Source organism: Nuphar pumila, chromosome 11, assembly GCF_984573655.1.
Source record: "Nuphar pumila chromosome 11, dmNupPumi1.hap1.1, whole genome shotgun sequence".
Lineage (NCBI taxonomy): Eukaryota > Viridiplantae > Streptophyta > Magnoliopsida > Nymphaeales > Nymphaeaceae > Nuphar > Nuphar pumila.
Genome location: NC_143259.1, coordinates 80,007,499 through 80,027,839, shown reverse-complemented (window position 1 = coordinate 80,027,839; position 20,341 = coordinate 80,007,499). Strand labels below are relative to the sequence as shown.

The window sequence follows — 20,341 nt, the reverse complement described above, 5'->3', positions numbered from 1 at the left end:
GAAACACCTAAGGTCACATACTATGATTTTCTCAATATTTTTAACAAAAAATAAATGCATAAAATGACATATGAACTGACTGACAAAAATAGGGAGTTACCTAAATGAAGCTGAATGCATGAAATATTAAATAAATTCATGGAACATGCTATTTTAATGAAATAAACATAAATCTAACCTATTTTAATGCATGAACATGATGAAATGCATAAATCTAATCAAGAAAGCATGAAAAACATCCTTTGATATGTGTCATTTTATGAGAATAGCTCAATCCATCACTCAGATGAGCTCTTTCTTCAAAACGATAATACGAATCTCATAAGGATATTACTATAATGAAATTAATAGGAATAGAAGTGCACCTTGCATTTTCCTGCAGCTTTGTAACTCTCGAAATGAACGGCTACCAACGACTTCTTTCTTTCTTCGATCCGGGCTTCTAAAGATTCACGAAAATCGATCCACGCCTAGATTGAGTTGGAAGCGATGCGAGCAAGGTTGGTGCTTCAATGCACACTCTCCACTGAGCCCAGGGGGCATGAATTTAGAGAAACAAAATTGAGTTCTGAAGTAAGTTTAGGTTGAAGTTCAAAGTCCAAAAAAAACTCTCTCAAGCTGGGCGTGGGCTGTGGTTTTTGTAGCCATTTTGGGAAATTTTGAAATTCAAACAGGTTTAATCTGAGCCCTCCATGTGGCGCCATCTCAGAGCATGCTACTTGGATTTTTTTTAGAATAAAAAATGAGAATTTTGTGAGTGAGACACCTCAGCAGGGGATTTTGAAAATTTTCAAAATGTAGCTTGATTTTCTCTGCAGGAGTCTCCCAAATGGCACCACCTCAGAGGGTGCTACCTGGGGTTTGAAATTCAAAGTTTGCTTTTTGCAGGGAGCCCTCATGTGGCGCCACCTCATGGTGGGCTTACTTTTATTTTGAATAAAATAAAACAAAAAAAAAATGAAGCCAAGTGGGAGCTCTGGAATGGCGCCACCTCAAAAGGTGCTTGAGATTTAAAGCTGGAAGAAATGGGAGCATGCCATGTGGCGCCACCTCTGAGGAGTTTGAATATTCAAATTTCTACTTTTTCTTGAGGGAGTAGAGGCTGACATGTGGTGCCACCTCAGGATGGCTCCACACAGCGATAAGGCAAGAGGACAGGAACAGAGGAAGCAGAATGCGCCACCTCAGAGTGGAGTTGTTCCTACTTTTTCTAATGCAGGGAGGTCTGGACACGTGGCAGTTCAGGATGGTTCTGCTTCTGACAAGTGTCCGCTGGCTGGAGGAGTCTTCTCAAATGGCGCCACCTCAGTGGCTGTATTTGAAATTCAAATGAGGCTGGCTCTAGAAGAATAGAGGGTGGACATGTGGTGCCACCTCAGGGAGATCCTGCAGTGACACATGGCGGAGGGAAGAGAAGGAGGGACAAGTACATGTGGCGCCATCTCAGACTAGATAGAAAAGGTGAAGTTCAGGATTTGTGCCACCTCTGGAAGGATTTGAATGTTTGAATTCTAGTTTTTTCTGAAGAGAGCAGAAAATGACATGTGTCATTTGCTTTTTCTGAGAAGTGCAGAAAATGACATGTGTCATTTGCTTTTTTTGAGAAGAGCAGAGAATGACATGTGTCATTTGCTTTTTTTGAGAAGAGCAGAGAATGACATGTGTCATTTGCAGGAGACATACTTCAAATGGTGCCACCTCAAGGGAGACAAGCTTTACTTTTTTTGGACAGGGCAACACATGAAACATGGCATCTCATGGTGGCATTGGAATGACACATGGCACAGGGTGAAGATGGTGGATACTGACACGTGGCATAAATGAAGAGGATATCTAATGACATGTGGCGGCATCTTAAGGTGTCCCCACACTGACACGTGTCAGAGGATGGAAGGAGAGAGAAAATGACATGTGGCGCCACCTCTAGGTGAACCCCACACTGACACATGGCAGAGAAATGGGAGGAGAGATAAAATGGTCCAATGGCGCCAATCCAGGGACAAGGCTCCTATATTTTTGGGTTTTTTCAAAATTCAGATTTTTCAAAAGAAAATCCTATGTGACACCACCTCAGTGTGGGCCCCACATTGTTTCTTTATTGAAATAAAGACAAGACAAAAAAAAAACCTCTTTTTTGGAATTTTCATAAAAATTTGGACTAATTGGCAAAACAGAAGTTTTGAAAAGAGTTGGCCCCTGTGGGGTGATTTTGCATAAGAATGATATTAAGAATTGTTGACAAAAAGGGTAAGATCTGAGATGAAGTGGCTGAAATCCATATTGAAAACTATCCAGATTGTTTTCCTGAGAAACTATTTTGAAATTTAGAGTCCTGGGGGTAAAATGGGAAGCATTGATAATTTTGAAGACCCAGGGTTTTGAAATCAAATTTGAAAAGAGTTGAAATTCGAATCTAGATTGAAAATTTTGAAATCGAGAGTTCTGGACCTCGAAATGACATGTTGTGCAGTGCAGTGATATGAAATGCTCATGCAATGCTATGCAATGACATGTCTTATGAAATGTAATCTTGAATCAGGATTTGGAGATTCTCGTCTCCTGTCAGGGATAGGATTTTGAACATCTGAGCTAAAATAGAAAAAATTTGAGAGTTGCAGATGAAACTTGAACTTTTGCGGGTTTCAGGCTCAGAAAATAACCATTTTGTCCTTCGGCGATTTCAGAGGCTGGATGATGATGTTTGGTGGAAATGTCAGGGAGGTGAGTGAAAATTTGGGGTGTTTACAGGTGGATCCTGCTAAAGTAAAAGCAATTATTGATATGCCACATCCAACCAATCTCAAGGAACTGCAAAGCCTTCAGGAGCGCATTCAGTCTATTCACAGATTCATCTCCAATTTGGCCATGAGATATGAACCTTTCAATCACTTGCTTAGAAAAAGAGTAAAATTTGAATAGGGATTGAAATGTCAACTCTCATTTGAGCGCATCAAACAGTATATCCTCAACCCACCAGTTTTGAAGCCACCAAAATTGGGGAAGCCTCTCTTATTATATATTTACATCAATCAGAATGCATGTGCTGGATTCCTTGCGCAGTATGAAGAATGCAGTTTGATAGAGCACGCCATCTACTATGTGAGCAAAACTTTCATTGATTATGAAAAGAAGTATTCTCAAATGGAAAAGACTTGTCTAGCTCTGGTTTGGATGTGCCAAAAATTGAGACATTATTTGTTGGCATCTGAAGTCAAATTCTTATCAACGCTTAATCTTCTCAAATACATTTTGGAACAACCGTTTCTCACCGGACGGATCACGAAATGGCAAGTCCTTCTAATGCAATATGACTTAGAGTATGTTTCTCAAAAATCAATAAAAGGCCAAGCTATCGCAGATCAGCTGGCAAACTTCCTCCTAACAGAAGAAATTAAAGCAGAGGATGATTTTCCTGATGAGCACATCTACAATGTCCAGCAGCCTTCAGTTTGGAACCTATTCTTCGATGGCTCTAAAAATATGTTTGACATAGGGATTGGAGTTTTGTTAACCACTCCAGAAAAAGAAATGATCACTTATTCTCTCAAGCTTGGTTTCCAATGCACTCATAACATGGCCGAATATGAAGCTCTAATACAAGGCCTCAAAATTCTGCAAAATTTCAATGTCAAGAGAGTGCATACCTTTGGCGATTCATTACTTGTTGTCAGTCAAGTTAACACTGAGTGGCAGGTGAAAGATTCAAAGTTGATCCCCTATCAGAAGATCGTCCTACCTTTTGTAGACAGCTTCAAAGAATTTCAGCTCAATCACATCAGGAGAGAGTACAATCAAATAGCTGATGGCTTAGCCAGCCTAGGCTCCATCTTATCCTTTAAGGGCAGTGAATCATGTCGTTCTTTCGAAGTTGGTAAGCTTGAGCAACCTGTCTTCATTTTAACCATGCAAGTAAACCAGGTCAATCAGAAAGAGAAGCCTTGGTACCAAGATATCAAAGATTTCATTAAAATGGGTGGATTTCCACCAGAAATGCCAAAAAGAGAGCAACACGCAATTCAACACATGTCTGCTCGTTATTTCATCCTTGCCAATATCATTTACCGTCGTGGGTTCATATCTGAGTATCTCAGATGTTTAGACAAAGATGAAGCTGTGGAAATTATCCAAGAGGCATATGAAGGGATTTGTGGTGGCCATATTGGCTATCAAACTCTTGTCAAACAGATCATCCGAGCAGGGCTAAAAAACCATGCAACAAGATTGTCATTGATTTGTGAAGAAGTGTGTCAAGTGTCAAATGCACGCACCTTCCATTCATGCATCGACCACATATCTACAATCAGTTATTTCTCCTTGGCCATTTTCCATGTGGGCTTTCGACGTCGTAGGCCCAATTACTCATTCTGCTTCCAACGACCATAAATATTTTCTGGCTGCTACAGAGTATTTCACCAAATGGGTTGAAGCTGTTACTCTACGCATAGTAGAAGGCCACCATGTGGTTTCTTTCATTCACAAAAACATTCTTTACCGCTTCGGCATACCACATGACATTGTTTCAGACAATGGAAGCCATTTCAAAAATGAGAGGATGAAAATCTTCTGTTCTATATTCAAAATTTGCCATCATTTCTCAGCTTTCTACTATCCTCAAGGGAATGGCCAAGCAGAGGCTACCAATAAGATTTTGATCTACATTTTTGAAAGGATTGTGAAAACAGGTCGAGATTGGCATGAGAAAATTCATGATGCACTTTGGGCATACCGAACCACAATTCGGACTCCGACTAATGTCACTCCTTCAGAACTTGTTTACGGAACTAAAGTAGTGTTACCTCTCTATGTCTAGAAGCCCGCTCTCAAATTTTCCTCCCTTATAGAATTGTCACTTGATCAATATCAGCAGCAGAGATTGGTGCAGCTGGATCTACTGGATGAAAAGAGGCTCAAGGCAGCAGAGCATGCTCAAGCATACCGTCAGAGGGTAGCTCGACACTATGCCAAGTCCGTCATTGAGAGAAAATTTTGAGTTAACAATTTGGTGCTCAGATCGATAGTTCATCTCAAGCATCGACTACGGGGTAAGTGGTCACCCAATTGGGAAGACCCTTATGTGGTTAAGGAAGCATTTCCTCGTAATTCATATCGTCTGATCAATGCAAATGGAGTGGAAATGCCAGATCCTGTCAATGCTCAGCATCTGAAGAAGTTTTATACTTGAAATGTTTATTCTAGCCTTTTGTATTTTTCAAAGAGTCGTTTCAATAAACAATGATCTTCTATCAATTCTCACATTCTTCTTCATAATACTCGAGCATTTTATTTTAGATACATTTGTCTTCCCTTCATCATATGCAGGCAGGATTAGACAAAAACTCTTTTTCTCAAATACTACCAATTTTCAATTAATCTTATGATCTTTATTAATTTCATTCATTTTGTTTGTTTCTCAATTTAATCAAATTTTCATCAAACTATTGACAATTTTTGTCAAGTTTTAGCAATTTTTCATCAATTTTATTATTAAATTGTTACCAATATTTATTTCTAATACCCTTTCAGGATTAAAGGATAAACCTGATGCCTCCTTTCAATGAGGTACTCCTTTATTCTTTTCCCCGTTTAGGATAAGGGGATAAATCCTTAGCCAACCAATGAGTCACCCTGCCCCTCAGATGCTTTCGAGATGGAAGACAAGATTATGCCTACAAACTGCTCAACTTTTTCTACACATTTTGCCTTAGATATGGGCCACTTTGAAACTTATAATTATTCATTATACGACAATTTATGTTGTGCATCCAGCTCACTATTTGAACGTAGTTGTATGTGATTATTGATAGTGAATTTTTTTGGTAAATTTTGGACACCCACATTTTTGGCAAAGGATGTCTCCTTCTCTACTCACTTATGCACACTAAATTGTGCTTCCAAATTATCAGGATAACGCAGTTCATAGTTCTTCATTGGCTTTTGTTGTTGTGCTTGATAACTTTCAAATGATGTGGGTGTGGTTCTCTTCTCCTTATTGGCCATATTATATTAATAAACAAATTTAAATTTTCCTACAATAACAATACATAGAATATTGAATAAGCATTGCAAAAAATAAATAATATATTTGTGTTTCAAAAAGCATTTCAAAAAAAAAAGAATCATTGTGCTTATCAAAAATAATAAAAAAATATTTCATTTAAACAAAAAAACAAAACAAAGTGAACATTGTTTCATTCAACTGTTAAACAAATTACAATAATGTTTGATTCTAACGTTAAACAAAATTGAACAATGTTTGATTCAGTCGTTAAACAAATTAGAACAATGTTTGATTCTACCATTAAACAAAATGGAACAATGTTTGATTCAGCCGTTAAACAAAAGGGAACATTGTGCTTACCGAAAAAACATGTCATTGATGGTTTAGCAGCGATGAATGGCTCATGAATATTTGCCAAAAATAATTGATGGAAATAGTTACTGGAAGGGAAGAAGGTTCGTGATCACTGGTTGGGGACAAAAAACAAAAAAAAAACTAGATTATATAAAAATAATCATATTAGAGACCACAACGAGTTTATATATGATTCGAGAAATTTATAAAAAATAAGAAATATCATATATTTGTCATAATTTCACAAATATTTAAGTATAATATTTGTAATATCTAGAGATTCGTAAATAACTTCATACGAGAGCATGCAATATAAGCAAAAATGTAAGTTATTTGTGAAATTAGTGGTAAGTGTTTCAGAGATAAATTTATGCAATTTCAAGAAGTATATGTGAAACAATAGGATATTTGTGAGTGGTGTTTCACAAATATATTTATTACATGCAAAATAGTAAGATATTTGCGATTTTGGTGGTTTCAATTTCATCAAAATTTGGTATATAAATTTATGCAAGTTCGTAAAATCTAAATTCATATAAAAAAAACTGCAATTATGGATTTAAGTGGGTGTTAAAGATAGCCAATGGGCTGTACAATTTTATCGCAAAAGCGCCTAAATTTGTAATTGAGAAGAGTAAAAATATCCTAACGACGATTTTGAACATCAGGACAATATAAAAAATTATAAGGTTTTTAAGAAATTGGGTCAAATTACCCATGCAGTATGATCATTTCACGATCTATAGAAGTGCAATTATGCCCTTTGACATGAATATGGCAATATGAAAGAGAAAAGAAATTTTCTAGGTAAATCAACTTCGACCTTTTTTATCCACATATTTTACATTTGGTAATGTAAGACACCCTCACTTTTGGGTTGTCAACGAACTAGCCAAGCTAGGCTAGTGGATACGAAAGTTTTATAGTTGTCACCAACCTGGGTCGATGACAAGTTGACACTGCTAGCCAATCTGGCCAGGCTAAGAAGGTCAACTCATCGACCAGGCCAGGCTAGGTACATCAACGACAAGTTTATACTTGTCACCAATCCGGCCAGGCTAGGTAAGTTGTGGCAAGTTGGCACTTGTCGTCGACCTCTGGCAGGGCCCAGGAGGCTAAAAGTTCTGCTGTCCACATTGCAGGACCAACACTCAAAAATGTTGTGGTCCTCGGTTTTTAGAGAGAGAAGTGTGCATAAATAAATTGATTGTGGCAACACAACCATGTCCAAAACTTCGTGCAAAACCAGCCATGGCCAAGCTTTAAAACCGCGCACCAAACAGAACAAACTCAAATATTAGTAGTTGGAGCTGCCGACACTTTTGGTCACGTAGGTAACAGATACAAACAGGAGTTACTTGGACCTGTGAAAAGACTAAGATGAATTAGCAGAGTACTGTATAAAATGAAAATTAGGAGAGCACTTTGATTTTACAATAGGGATGGAGACACTAGATGTAATTCTAAAAGCACATTAAATAATGAACCAGTTTGGTAGAACAGTATAAATGACATCTAGAGCTCAAAGCTTCCTGTATATGCTGTGGCACACATGAACCCGCAAGGCTGTCTTGGTAGTTTTACAATTTCTATGGAAAAAACTCAAAGTTCACCATATAGACATTATTTGTGGAATTTCCTTCCTCAAAAAATAATGGTGGTGTTCAGCTGCTAGAAGCATGTGAGCAGCAACCTAACAAAGTAACAAATCCTTCCAAAGTCGATTCCTCTCAGGACAAACCCTTGCTAGCATGACAACAAGGTCCTGTAATTTCCCGAGCTTCCCTTGAAGGTCAATCTGTTCAGACTCGGGAATTTGCTGTTTTACAGGGAAAATAAAAAGGCAAGTTAGCTTCCTTTGGTTGGATGAGAATGAGCACTTTCAAGTATCGTAATCATGGTTATGCATGACTACATGACATTAGCCCATCTCTGAAGGATTCAATCCAACCATCCAAACTCACACTGCCCCAACCTTGCCTGGGTACAAATCAGGAGTATTGGCCAAATTGGTCCAAATGGCTTAAATTATTTATTCAATGACTTGGCAAGTAGTTGACAACAGTCGGTCTCCATTTGCTCCAATGCAATAGCAACTTGGATAAACCAAGTGTGTTTCCTTTAACTAGAAGCATTCATGTCATGGTAGCCCAAACATGAAGTACCACCCACAACTACATGCCACAGACACCATCATAAAATAAAATGAGCAAGGACTTGAAAGGAGTAAAAATAAGTTGAAACAAACCTTAAGAATCCACAGGATATAGGAAGCTGCATGTGCTGCTTGTAGGCGGGCATCAACAAAATCATTTTCCATAATATCCAAGCAGGAATGTACAAGCTGCAACTCATCTTTCAGAAAAGCATGCAACTCGTTGTTTGAATTGGAACAATGTTCTGAATGGCTGCACAAGTGTTTTACCCATCCATGAGAAAGGAACCGCCGATGAACCCACAGAGCCTAAGGACAACACAAGAACCAAAATCTGAAAGCATAAAAGTTCAGGAAAACAAATCGCAGTGAAAGGAAACATTTGGAACAAAAGTAATGGTAATTTCTTAGAAGAGAATAGAAAATTTTCTTGCTACCTCTCTCCCACTGTAAAGATTTATCAACATCATGTCCCACTCAAGTTCTGCCTGTCCACATTGCAGGGCCAACACTCAGAAACATTGTGATCCTCAATTTTTGCAGAGATATGTGTGCATAAACAATTGATTTATGGCAACACAACCATGTCCAAGACTTTGTGCAAAACCAGTCATGGACAAGCTTTAAAACCACACACAAAACAGAACATACTTAAATAGTGGTAGTTGAAGCTGCAAATAATTTAGGTCCACCAGGTAACAGATACAAACAAGAGTTATTTGGATTTGTGAAGATACTTAGATGAATTAGCAGAGTACTATGTTCAATGATCCAGATTTGACTTTACAACAAGGATGGAGATACTAGATGTAGTTCAAAAAGCTCATTAAATAATAAACCAGTTGGATAGAACACTAAGAATGATATCCAGCTTCATGCTTTTAAGCTGACTCCAAGCACCAAACCACTCAAGGAGATCAAAAAAAGAGAAAAGAAACCAAAGGAATATAGATGCAGGGAAAAAAGCCAAAAAATACACTGAATTAGGAGAAGAAAAATGTTTTTACATGTATTCTATATTCTATTAGAAACTAGAAGAAAATCCTTAACATAGCACCGAGAGTCGGTAGACTGAGGAAGTTGTTAATCAAACCAACTTTGTGACAGGTGATATATACAGTTTGCAAAAAACAACCCATAGACATAGGTTTACTTCTGAGTTATCCTGAATCGTGCAAGTTTTTCTAAAAAAATATTAAAACAGAAATAATAATAAAAGACTCATAAGACAAAGAAAACATTCATATCATTAATCTCTGTTTCCCCATTACATTTGGCATGTGGCGCAGCTGAGCCCATTGGAATCTTTGAGTTTCCACACTTTACAGCTTTTACTTTCTTATCACCCATACCTTTCTTAAGCTAGCAATGCAGGACATTATCATTCAAATGGTGGAAACATGCAAGTTCATGAACATATCTTGTACAATGATATTTTACTTGTTATAATACAGAAATAAATAAGCTAGTGTATGGTGTTAATATGTAATGTCACTCCCAGTTTGATCATGTGAGTTATATCGCCAAAAATGTCTTTGGATAATATATCCATGTAATCCAATGAACCAGCTCTCAGTTCTGGAGCTACATTTTCTACTTTCTATAAATTAGTAAATCTCTCCTTGGTGACTAGACATTTCTGTGAACATATAAATTTATTCTGTACAAATATGTCTGACCTTTCAAAAAAATTTAACTCATCAGCTTAGTAGTATTAACACAATGTTATCCCAAATTTCCTTCTAACTTTAGTTTCCACTGTTAGTGATAACAGCTCATACTGTTAAGAGAACATCACAAGCATAAGAACTCATGAAGTACTGAAGAAGAAAAAGCATTATGGTGGTAAAAGCTTTCTTTTCAAATGTAAAAATTACTCAAACCTTCCATGTGTTGTAAACATCAGAGTCACCATAACCTTCTCTCTCACCATATTGCTTCTGGTAAATCTTTCCCTTTGTCAGGCTGACCATTAGTCTCTGCAGCAAAAAAATAAAGCCAAGCAACACTAGATTGAGATTACATCTAGGGAAGATTCTTAAATGCCTATTGGACTATATGAGCAAGAGGGAGCAAGCATGCCCAAACTCACACACAAATTAATACACAAGATATCAACTTATCAGAGAAGACATTAGTCTATGGACATCACTATATACTACAAAATGGGTACCAGGCATAACAATGGTCATTGCGCAAGGATCAGAGCCGAAAGTCTTTTAGGTGCATATTTATATTAAGTGATTCATTGTTAAATATAAGAAAATGCAGTGGACTTAATGTGTCCTGCAACTAATGACATGTTGAATCGGGAATACTATTACTAGGATTGCTAACTTCTTTGAAGGCCAATTTAACTGTCTCGACTAGTAGATATTATGATAAGTATATTTTCGTTTGATAATTATTTATTGCTCAAGTCAACTTGAGATTCACGAAGGAAATAACTTTTTACCTGATCACTGCTCCATATGATGAATATCAACATCAACAATTTTCAGCATAAACAGTAAGAAAACATGAATGAAGGAAATGGGCCATGTAAATAATTACTTTCCTTTGGAGCAAGTTTTACTTAATAATCGTTCAAGACTAACAAGCAAAGCCACACAATGTAACTGGCAACTGTCCATTTTACAAAATGTAATCATAGGGACTAAGCAGCTTAGAAATAACACAGGAGAAGCTCAATTAACTGCATCAGCAACTTACTCTTCGGTAGTGAAAGCAGGAATTATCTGCAACATGTAGTTCAGCCCATTTTCTTGAACGGTCCAGTTCATTTAGCACCTTTACAAATGCATATACACATATTTAGAACAACTAAAAGTAATCTTAATATATTATTGCGTAAAATATAGGCAGAACAAAGTATGTGAGAAACATCAACACAATGCCCCCATACTTTTCTCTCAAACACAAAGTTATGTAAAAGTTGTATAACAGGAACTAAAACTAAAACCCCATTCTAGGAGAAAAAATGGTACAACAATGCCTCGTGGACAATGTCATTTTTCTCCTAGGCTTTTCATACTTTAATATGGTAATGAATAGCCAAACCAGATACTGATCTGTATATCAAACCTGACCTGTTCTCTTGTCATGTAGGAAATAAGCCAACCACAGTGACACCATGCACGATAGTTCATTTTAGATTTCTACAAGTTCAAAAGAAAAGAAGTAAGCACTGGAAGAAAAATTACAGATTTGTTTCCTCTTCACAGACTCTCCGATTTTAGTTTATGTAACCACCCTTTTTGTTTTCCTTATCTAATAGTAACGTCACAATATCTCAGAAAATAATAAATAACTGCCCAAATATCACAAATTTGGGAAGACATAACCTTACCAGACAATAGCAGTTACTCAAAAGAGAAACATAACCAAGGAGAAGATAGGCATGCCACTATCTTGCTTTTAAGTATAAAAGGGTTCGCAAGAAAAAGAACAATTATATGATCACATATTTCCACACACACACACACATATAACGGCATAAAAGAAACATTTTTAAAAAACTTTGGAGTCTGATAGGATTGCTTTCAAGCAGCATGTACTTTCAGCCAAAAGCTACAATGAATGTTGAGACGTGATTTAGACTGGATCCAGATCTGGGCTGTGCAGGTGTTATGTATTATTTATTATATGTTTATCATGTGTGTGCTGTAATTTATGTTCTCCAGATTTGCCCCTTATCTTGTATAATAGGTTGTTGATAGTATGGGGCATTATTGTAAATGTGCATGTACATTAGAATGTTAACATTCTAATATAAGGAAAAGGACCCAGATGTCTCTAGCTGTTGACGATTTTGGGTATTGCAGCAACCTCTTCTTCACTTCTTCATCTTCTTTCTTCCAAGCAAGAGCCGGATTCACAATGAAGACCAGAAAATCTGACAAACTATGTTATGGCTCTATATAGGCTACGAGTATTTTGGATGTTCAATCACTGAATGGATCACCAGAACTAACTGCACAAGAATTCTAAGTTACTGAGAGCCAGCACTTATCAACTGGTTGTCTCTGGATCTAAACCTGATTTAATGAAGTGAAAATGCAGTTAGGCCAAACCTAAGACACATTCTCAGTATTAATCATTGAATGCCATAGCCACATCAATTAAACACCAACAATGTATGCTATATGAGTGTCGTCATCAGGCAATACTAACAAACTCTATTTGGAAATACAATCAAGACAGATCCTGGATTACAATCGATCAAAGTGCAATCTTTCTAGTGCAATAAGTGGGTGAACAAAATTTTTATCATAACAAAGTTACATAAGCAGGACATTTCAATCCCATTTCACTACCATGTGTAAATTATGATGATCCTGCCAACAGTCAGTGCAGGGTGTTCTCGCAATCATTTGACCCCAGAAATTAAGCTCTCAAACATACATTCTCCAGTATCTGACATGCCATAGATGTGCATGTCGGTCCACCTAGAATTGTTCTTTGATTACTTAAGCAAATAAAAGATCAATCTTGTCTCATATCCAGTGGATAAAAAGGAAAAATAAGGCAGAAGGAAAGTTAAAAGTTAATGTCTTCAAGCTCAAAAAGAAAGAAGGTAGTCATGATCCATTTTGTATTCCTCATAAAGTCTAAAAGATGGAGGAGAAATTATTATATCCAGAACAGAAGTAAAAGTTACAACTAAAAACGAATGATCATAAACGAACAGTATACAGAAGGAAACACCAGAAACACTTCCTTCTAATGCTACCAGTTTCCTTTTAATGAAACATAAACCTCACATATATGCTCCAAGAGGTCGGATTCCTTTCCCAATATCTCTTGCAAATTCTGAAATCTTTCAGCAATTATCCTGATCAACCATCTTCTGAAGATAATGATACATATAATATCAGTTTAAATATGCTTGAAAAAATGTACGAAAGAAAATAAAAACATTCACATATCTTTGTTCTGTGTCTAGATTAATCCCTCCAATTTTGGGATATTTCTATGCCGCCAATTTGGAATTCTGATTTTTCTACCGAACTCTATCAGAAAACTGAACCCCTGTCTACCCGAGCCTACCCCATGCCCAAAAATTTGTACCCTAAGCCCAGGCAAGCATCAAGTGGTATCCGAGTGAATGTTCTGAAATACTTCAGCGATGAATCCAAAATTCGTCAACAAGTTTGCCAAAAAGAACGAGACCAAAGGGAAGACAAATAAATAAAGAAACAAGGGTAGGTAAAGAAAAACAAATGCCAACCATGAGGACAAGAAATCACATTCCCTATCAAAGGCATGAAAGAAGGGCTATCGTGTCTCCCTGGCACAAAAGGTTTGGAATATTCAATAAGATTGTCAACTTGATAATACAAAGTCAGCCTACCAAGAAATAGAATCTTCTACACAAAATTTAACTCCTATCTGTTGTCAATCTCGAAATTTTCATGATGTCCTTGAATGCACAAGAAAAGGATATTTTTTTAGGAAAATGAGAAAAGGTATAGATGAACTTTCCAGCTAAGTGTACAAAGGGGGGAAAAACCATATCTTCGGCCTACATCATCAAACCAGCTTCTAGTATCACAAGATTTTGTCAAAGAGAGGCTTCAATCAGCCATCTATTAAATGCAAGTAATTTGACATGGCTAGGTGAATGAATATGAAAAGCCAAGATAACATCCTTCAAGAGTGAAGGTCTTAGTGAATGCATACTTGAATAGAACATGAAACAAGTTGGAAAGTTATTTCACTCTTTATGTCAATATATTCCCCAGCCATATATACTGTACCAAAGATGTGAAATTTTAACAGGAAAAAAGGAGACAGTTGGTGAGGTAATCAGATGCCTGAGGATACAACAGAAGCATATAAAGAAAATAATGATAATAATAATAATGATGATAATAATAATTTTTTTAAGGGAAAAATAACAATGATGATGATTATCATCATCATCTGGCTAAATGGTAAAAACTCCTAGCTCAAATAACAAGACTGTATCTATGGGAGAGCTTCACCTGGCCATCATCTATTGCAAATAATTCCATTTCATGTTGCATTAAATAAAGATTGCAAAAGTGAGTGGGCCCCATGATGCATTCCTTTTGAAACAAATATACTGCGAAGACCATAGAAGCTACCATCTCCAAGATATGGGATTCTTGTTTCAATAACTATAAAAAAGGCCAGCATTCTGAAAATGTTCAAGGTTGATGTCTCATAACAGTTCAGAAGAATTAAGAACATGTTAGAGCCCCACCATTGAAAAGAACAAAGAAAGGACCACTTAGGAGTACTACTAAGAGCACTAGGAACAATGGGACCCCCATTACTTATTTTTATGACACTGAGCTAAATTTTATGACAAAAAACCATTGTTTCCTGAATTTACAGCATTTTCTGTTAACTTGCTGAACAATGCCAAACACTGGCAAGGAGCAATAGAAAATTGAAAAGTTTGGGAACAAATGCATGCACTGATGACTGCACATGCACACACACGAGAATGAAACAAAAGTAACAAAGAGAGATGAAGGCATACAATGTACATATGACATCACTGCTACATCAATACTTCATGAATAAAAATGCTTGTGCAAATTAGTTTGCCACTTACCTATGACTCCACACATTTTCGCTTTTTGGTGAATATGATAGAATGAGTGCAGTTAACTGGAACTCCTCAAGGAAAAATGAAAAAATCTTCCTTCCCAAAAGTATCTGCTTCCTGTATAAATGAGACCAAAGCTAAAGCATGACATGGTTATGACCAAAATAACGGAGGTAATTGACATAATGTTGTGTAGTGCTTAAGTATCCTATTCTTATCAACCATTTCAAAAGCATAGGGTAAGTAGTAATAATAATAATAATATGGCAATCAACAATTGCAGTCTAGATAAGTCATCTAAGAACATTAACTTACATTACATTCCAACTTTCATTTACAATAGTTACATAATAATAGCATGCCCTACCCTTATACAAACCAAGAGAATTGAAGAGACACGAATCAACTTGATCATAATCAAAATTGCAACTCGGTGACGATGTTATGCACACGCACATATGCATACTCACACCAAAACAACACTGCACCTGAAGACTCGCACTTGTTATTAGACAATATGGAAAGAACCCACCCCCAGAGTTGAGTCTGAAAGGGTCTGCTTATGCATTGTTGCAGCAAAACACTCCTCAAATACACGTTATTATCAGTTGATCACCAATTTTCAAGTTGAGTATCAGAGCACCCTAATGTTCAGCTGCTTGAACGCATTATACTATGCAATAATGAAAAACCTGAAATTATCACATTAAGAACCATTTCGTCCACATTCCTTTAGAATAAAAGATCATGAGATCAATTTCACATTTGATATTTATAATCCAAATTTTCCAATTTAATGAAAGACCCAAACGTTTTACTTGTTACTATTTTCACTGCAAACAAAACTAAGTTGATGTGCTAATTGGGAAGGATAATTGCATAATCAGTACAAAATATTACGATCTAGCTTGGTTGGTACATCTATGATGGCCTCAAATTCTCAAATCTCAATAAATGTAGCATAATTTAAGCAAAAGCATCAATCATGAAGGAAATAAGATGTTCACCTCGAATTCCATGCCGTTGGAAAGTCACAGCTTAGCAACAGAAGAGCCCTGCTATGCCTCAATACCTCCTCTTCAAGAAGGTTTACATCCGAAACTGTAACTGAGGCATTTTGTGGTTCTAATGAACGTCTTTCGGTAGCTTCACGAGACGAGGAACTCCCATCAACCATCAAATTCATCTCTGCATTATACGCACTCCTTGCCTCCATGAATGCTTGCATAGCAGCTGTATACAGTGGAAGCAAAGCCAGCACAGAGATTGCCAACTTGTGGTCTCTGAACCAAAACACGCTCTCATCGAACCGAGTACCAACATTGCCAGATAGCTCACTGTTGCCTTCGTTTAGTTGCACAAATTGAGATGGATGCACAAAGCCTAATTCATCACTGAATTCGTAAAAATAACAAGGTAAATGGTTATTTCTTCTCATGCATCCGAACCCATTTTTCAAAAGCGATACCCTTAGCCACCAATCAAGATTCAAGAGGGGATGGCACAAAAATGAAGCAATTACACGCAGAGTTATCTATGAAATCAACTTGCAAGAAGTACGTGAAGATTACAACATGAACCAAATATATGGAGAGAGAGATTTACAAGAGGGGATCGAGATCTAGGATATCTTCCAATTGCTTCAGGAGATTGACGCCATCTTCAAGGGAATGGGATTTTGAATCCATCTCTCCAACTGTTGTGTCTTTTTTGTTCCCGATTGATTGAATTTCCTCGAAGCTGAGAAAGAGGAGAAAGAGGCAGGGAAGCAAATGAACGGATAAATAACGGCTAAAGTCGGCTGTACCTCGTAGAAACCTATTGCATTACAGTCACAAATATCGGCGTGTTTTTTTAAATATCACGATTTTATCGCAAGGTTTTTAAGGGCCGATATAATTCAATAAAAACTCGATATTTCAAAATATCACTTTCTTTTTGGCAGACGAGGAACCCTCAAATCAAAGGAACTTTCCTAGAGAGGGTGTTGTGTGTTCTCTCCATAACACAAATTCGTGTGTTTGGGTGTGTAAAGAGGAATATCTTGGGACCCGCGATAATTCATATGCCAATGTTGCCCACAATGACTTTATAATAAAATAACATATAAAAAACTAGATATACTTTTGACTAAAATGTCCTCCCGTAAGATAGATATGCATTGGACGAAAATGTCCTCCTGCTCCCTGTAAATAGATTTGCATGCTTCGCCTTTGCTTTTAGCTTGTGTTACAACACATGGCCGCCTTCTTGTTCTTGCCTTGTGTTAGATAGAAAACTTTTCAGGTTCGTTCCTACCTCGTAGAGATAACTATAAATCGAACGACTAGTTCGATCATTGGTGGGCGTCATAGGGGGATTTGTCGGCCATCTCTTTTTACAGTCTTCTCTTTTTCTTTGTTTTCGTTAGACAGTATGGAAAAAAGCAATGATGCACAAACATTCCAACAAGTGTCATTAAAGCGCGGTGGGTACCTTTCCATGTCATCATGCTATTGTTGAAGAACATATGTCATTGTGAGTACCATTAAGGCATTGTTTTGTTATTGCAGGTAGATTTTATCGTTTCGACGGTTAGAAACTTGAAGATATTTGTAAGGCGGTGGAATCTGTTGACAAGAATGCTTGGTTACAGATGCGAGCAAGGGCCTCTACCCCATCCGATATCATCCATTCACTCAGTATATGCAATGTAATGCAAATCGCAGTTATAGTAACATGTATATCGATTTGTGAGATATTATTTTGTTTGTTGATATCGATTTGTAATATATTATGTTGAATTGTTGTATATCGATTTGTAAGATATTATGTGTTTTGTAGTGTCGATTTATGAGATATTGTTTTGTTTGTTAACATTAATTTGTAATATATTATGCTAAATTGTCGCATATCGATTTGTAAGATATTATGTGTTTTGTAGTGTCGATTTGTGAGATATTGTTTTGTTTGTTAATATTGATTTGTAATATATTATGCTGAATTGCCATATATCGGTTTATAAGATATTATATGTTTTCTAGTATCGATTTGTGAGATATTGTTTTGGTTGTTAATATCGATTTGTAATATATTATGTTGAATTGTTATATACCAATTTGTAAGATATTATGTTGAATTGTCGTATACCGATCTGTAATATATTATGTTGAATTATCGTATATCGATTTGTAAGATATTATGTGTTTTCTAGTATCAATTTGTGAGATATGATTTTGTTTGTTATTATTGATTTGTAAGCTATTGTGTTGTTGCTTTGATACTGTGATTCATTCAATCATTTCTTTGACTTGCTTCACTAATCGGTAGTCGTTGTTATATGTATCTTGCATAAATTGTAGTAAACGTATGCGCTGGCTAACGCAAATTGATATTTTGCTCATGACAGTGTTGAGCATATCAACTAGTTGCAGGGAAGATGATGTATCTCAATCATTGGAAAGTCATGGAGCAACGAACATCCTTACTATCGACGCATCTAAAGAAGTGAATATGTACACTAATGATGCACATGATAAGAAGGGTGCAGGCATTGGATTCATTCTTGACTTGAATATTTCAGCAGACGAAATGCAATTCGATAATGAGGTAGACGATCATGATAGTGTACTTGACAAAGGTGCAGGCACCTCAAGTCTACATGATAGTACACTTGAATCTGTTCTCGAGGAAGCTGCATACAAATTTTATAATGATTATGCCTTAAAACTTGGCTTCAGTGTTAAAAGGTATTCTTGGGCAAAAAATGCATAGGGTGTCATGGTAAGAAAGGCATATGTTTGTTCTAAGCAAGGTTGGAAGAAGTCAAGTGAAAATCCAATAAGAAGCAAACCATATTCAAGATTGGTTGTCCAGCGTGAATGATGTTAAGAAGACTTCTGAATGAGAAATATATAGTTCGTACTTTAATCAATGATCATAGCTATGAATTAATTGTTTCATTTATGACTCTTATGTTAAGGTCACATCGTAAAGTAACTGAAGTGTATGCTGTAATTGCTAAAATAGCTGATAGCGCCGGCATTGCACCAAGGAAGACATAAAATTTATGCGTGCACATAGATGGTGGTCGCGAGAATGTATCATTCACATCTATGGATCTAAGAAACCACTTGAAAAGGAAGAGGTCAGACAATTTGAAGAATGGAGGAATATGTTCTTTGGTTGATTACCTACAGAAGCATTCAAGCAATGACCCTGGTTTCTTTAGTACAATGCAACTGGATAAAGATGGGTATGCTGTGAATATGTTTTGGGCAGATTCAAAGTCAATAGTAGATTATGAATGCTTCAATGATGTGCTTATTTTTTATATGACAGTGAAGATTAATACGGAACAGTGGTCATTTGTGCAGTTTGTCGGAGTAAACCATCACTCACGGAGTTGCATTTTTTGTATGACCAGACTAAGAAAACCTTTAAGTGGTTGTTCAGAGTATTTACACAGGCAATGAATGGGAAGCACCCTAGAGTTGTACTTACAGATGGTGATTATGCAATTGCGACTGCAGTGTCTCATGTATGGTCAGATGTACATTATCGTCTATGTTTGTGGCATATCTTTCAAAATGCAGCAAAGAACATAGGACATGTTTTTAATTAGAAGACAGGGTTTGATGAAAAGTTTAGAAAGTGTGTACTTGAGAGCATAGACGAGGTCACCTTTATGTCTGATTGGGAGCAAATGATTCAGATGTACGACCTTGAAGACTGTGTGTGGTTACAACATTTATATGCAAACAAAGAGAAGTGGGCATTGGCATATGGAGGACAATACTTTTTTACAGGTATAATAAGCATACAAAGAGTTTAATATATGCATGTCACACTAAAAAAAATCTTGTATTCATGTTTAACAATGTTTCTTTTTATAGAACAATATGAATTATTTGTAGACGATCTTTGACAGAATAAGCTTGAACAAGATGTAAAATGCTTCAACACCCGCCTTGTAACTTTGGGTATGAAAATATTAACGTGACCTGCAGTTTTGTATACACTAACTGTATTTGAATGGACTAAGAAGAAGGTTATACAGGTTATGAATTGCAATATAGAAGGACGTATGCAATATAAGAATATACACAAATACCATGTTGTATGGGAGGACGAAGAGCATTCAAAAAAGAAAAAAATACATGTTACGTACAATGTTAACAACCGAACAGTTGAATGTACGTACAAAATGTTTGAATTCAAAGGTATTTTATGTCATCATGCATTAAAAGACACTTAATCAAGAGAAGATACAAGA

General features: G+C 36.5%; 1 protein-coding gene across 1 annotated transcript; it reads right to left on the bottom strand.

Annotated features, from left to right (window-relative positions):
- Positions 1–7,762: 7,762 nt before the first annotated feature.
- Positions 7,763–16,818, bottom strand: LOC149822445 (Protein prenylyltransferase superfamily protein). The gene is made up of 10 exons (XM_089981154.1): positions 16,693–16,818; positions 16,095–16,481; positions 15,094–15,204; positions 13,266–13,356; positions 11,597–11,665; positions 11,220–11,297; positions 10,391–10,486; positions 8,945–8,995; positions 8,601–8,816; positions 7,763–8,171 (listed from the first exon to the last, which is right to left on the bottom strand). The coding sequence occupies exons 1-10, from the start codon at positions 16,773–16,775 to the stop codon at positions 8,046–8,048; spliced, it is 1,308 nt and encodes a 435-aa protein (XP_089837280.1). The 5' UTR covers positions 16,776–16,818; the 3' UTR covers positions 7,763–8,045.
- Positions 16,819–20,341: the final 3,523 nt, after the last annotated feature.

Coding starts and splice junctions, on each gene's coding strand:
- LOC149822445 (XM_089981154.1), bottom strand. CDS start 16,775: ATGGATTCAAAATCCCATTCCCTTGAAGATGGCGTCAATCTCCTGAAG. Junction 16,482..16,692: donor CTAGATCTCGATCCCCTCTT/GTAAATCTCTCT, acceptor TTACGAATTCAG/TGATGAATTAGGCTTTGTGC. Junction 15,205..16,094: donor CCAACGGCATGGAATTCGAG/GTGAACATCTTA, acceptor TCATTTATACAG/GAAGCAGATACTTTTGGGAA.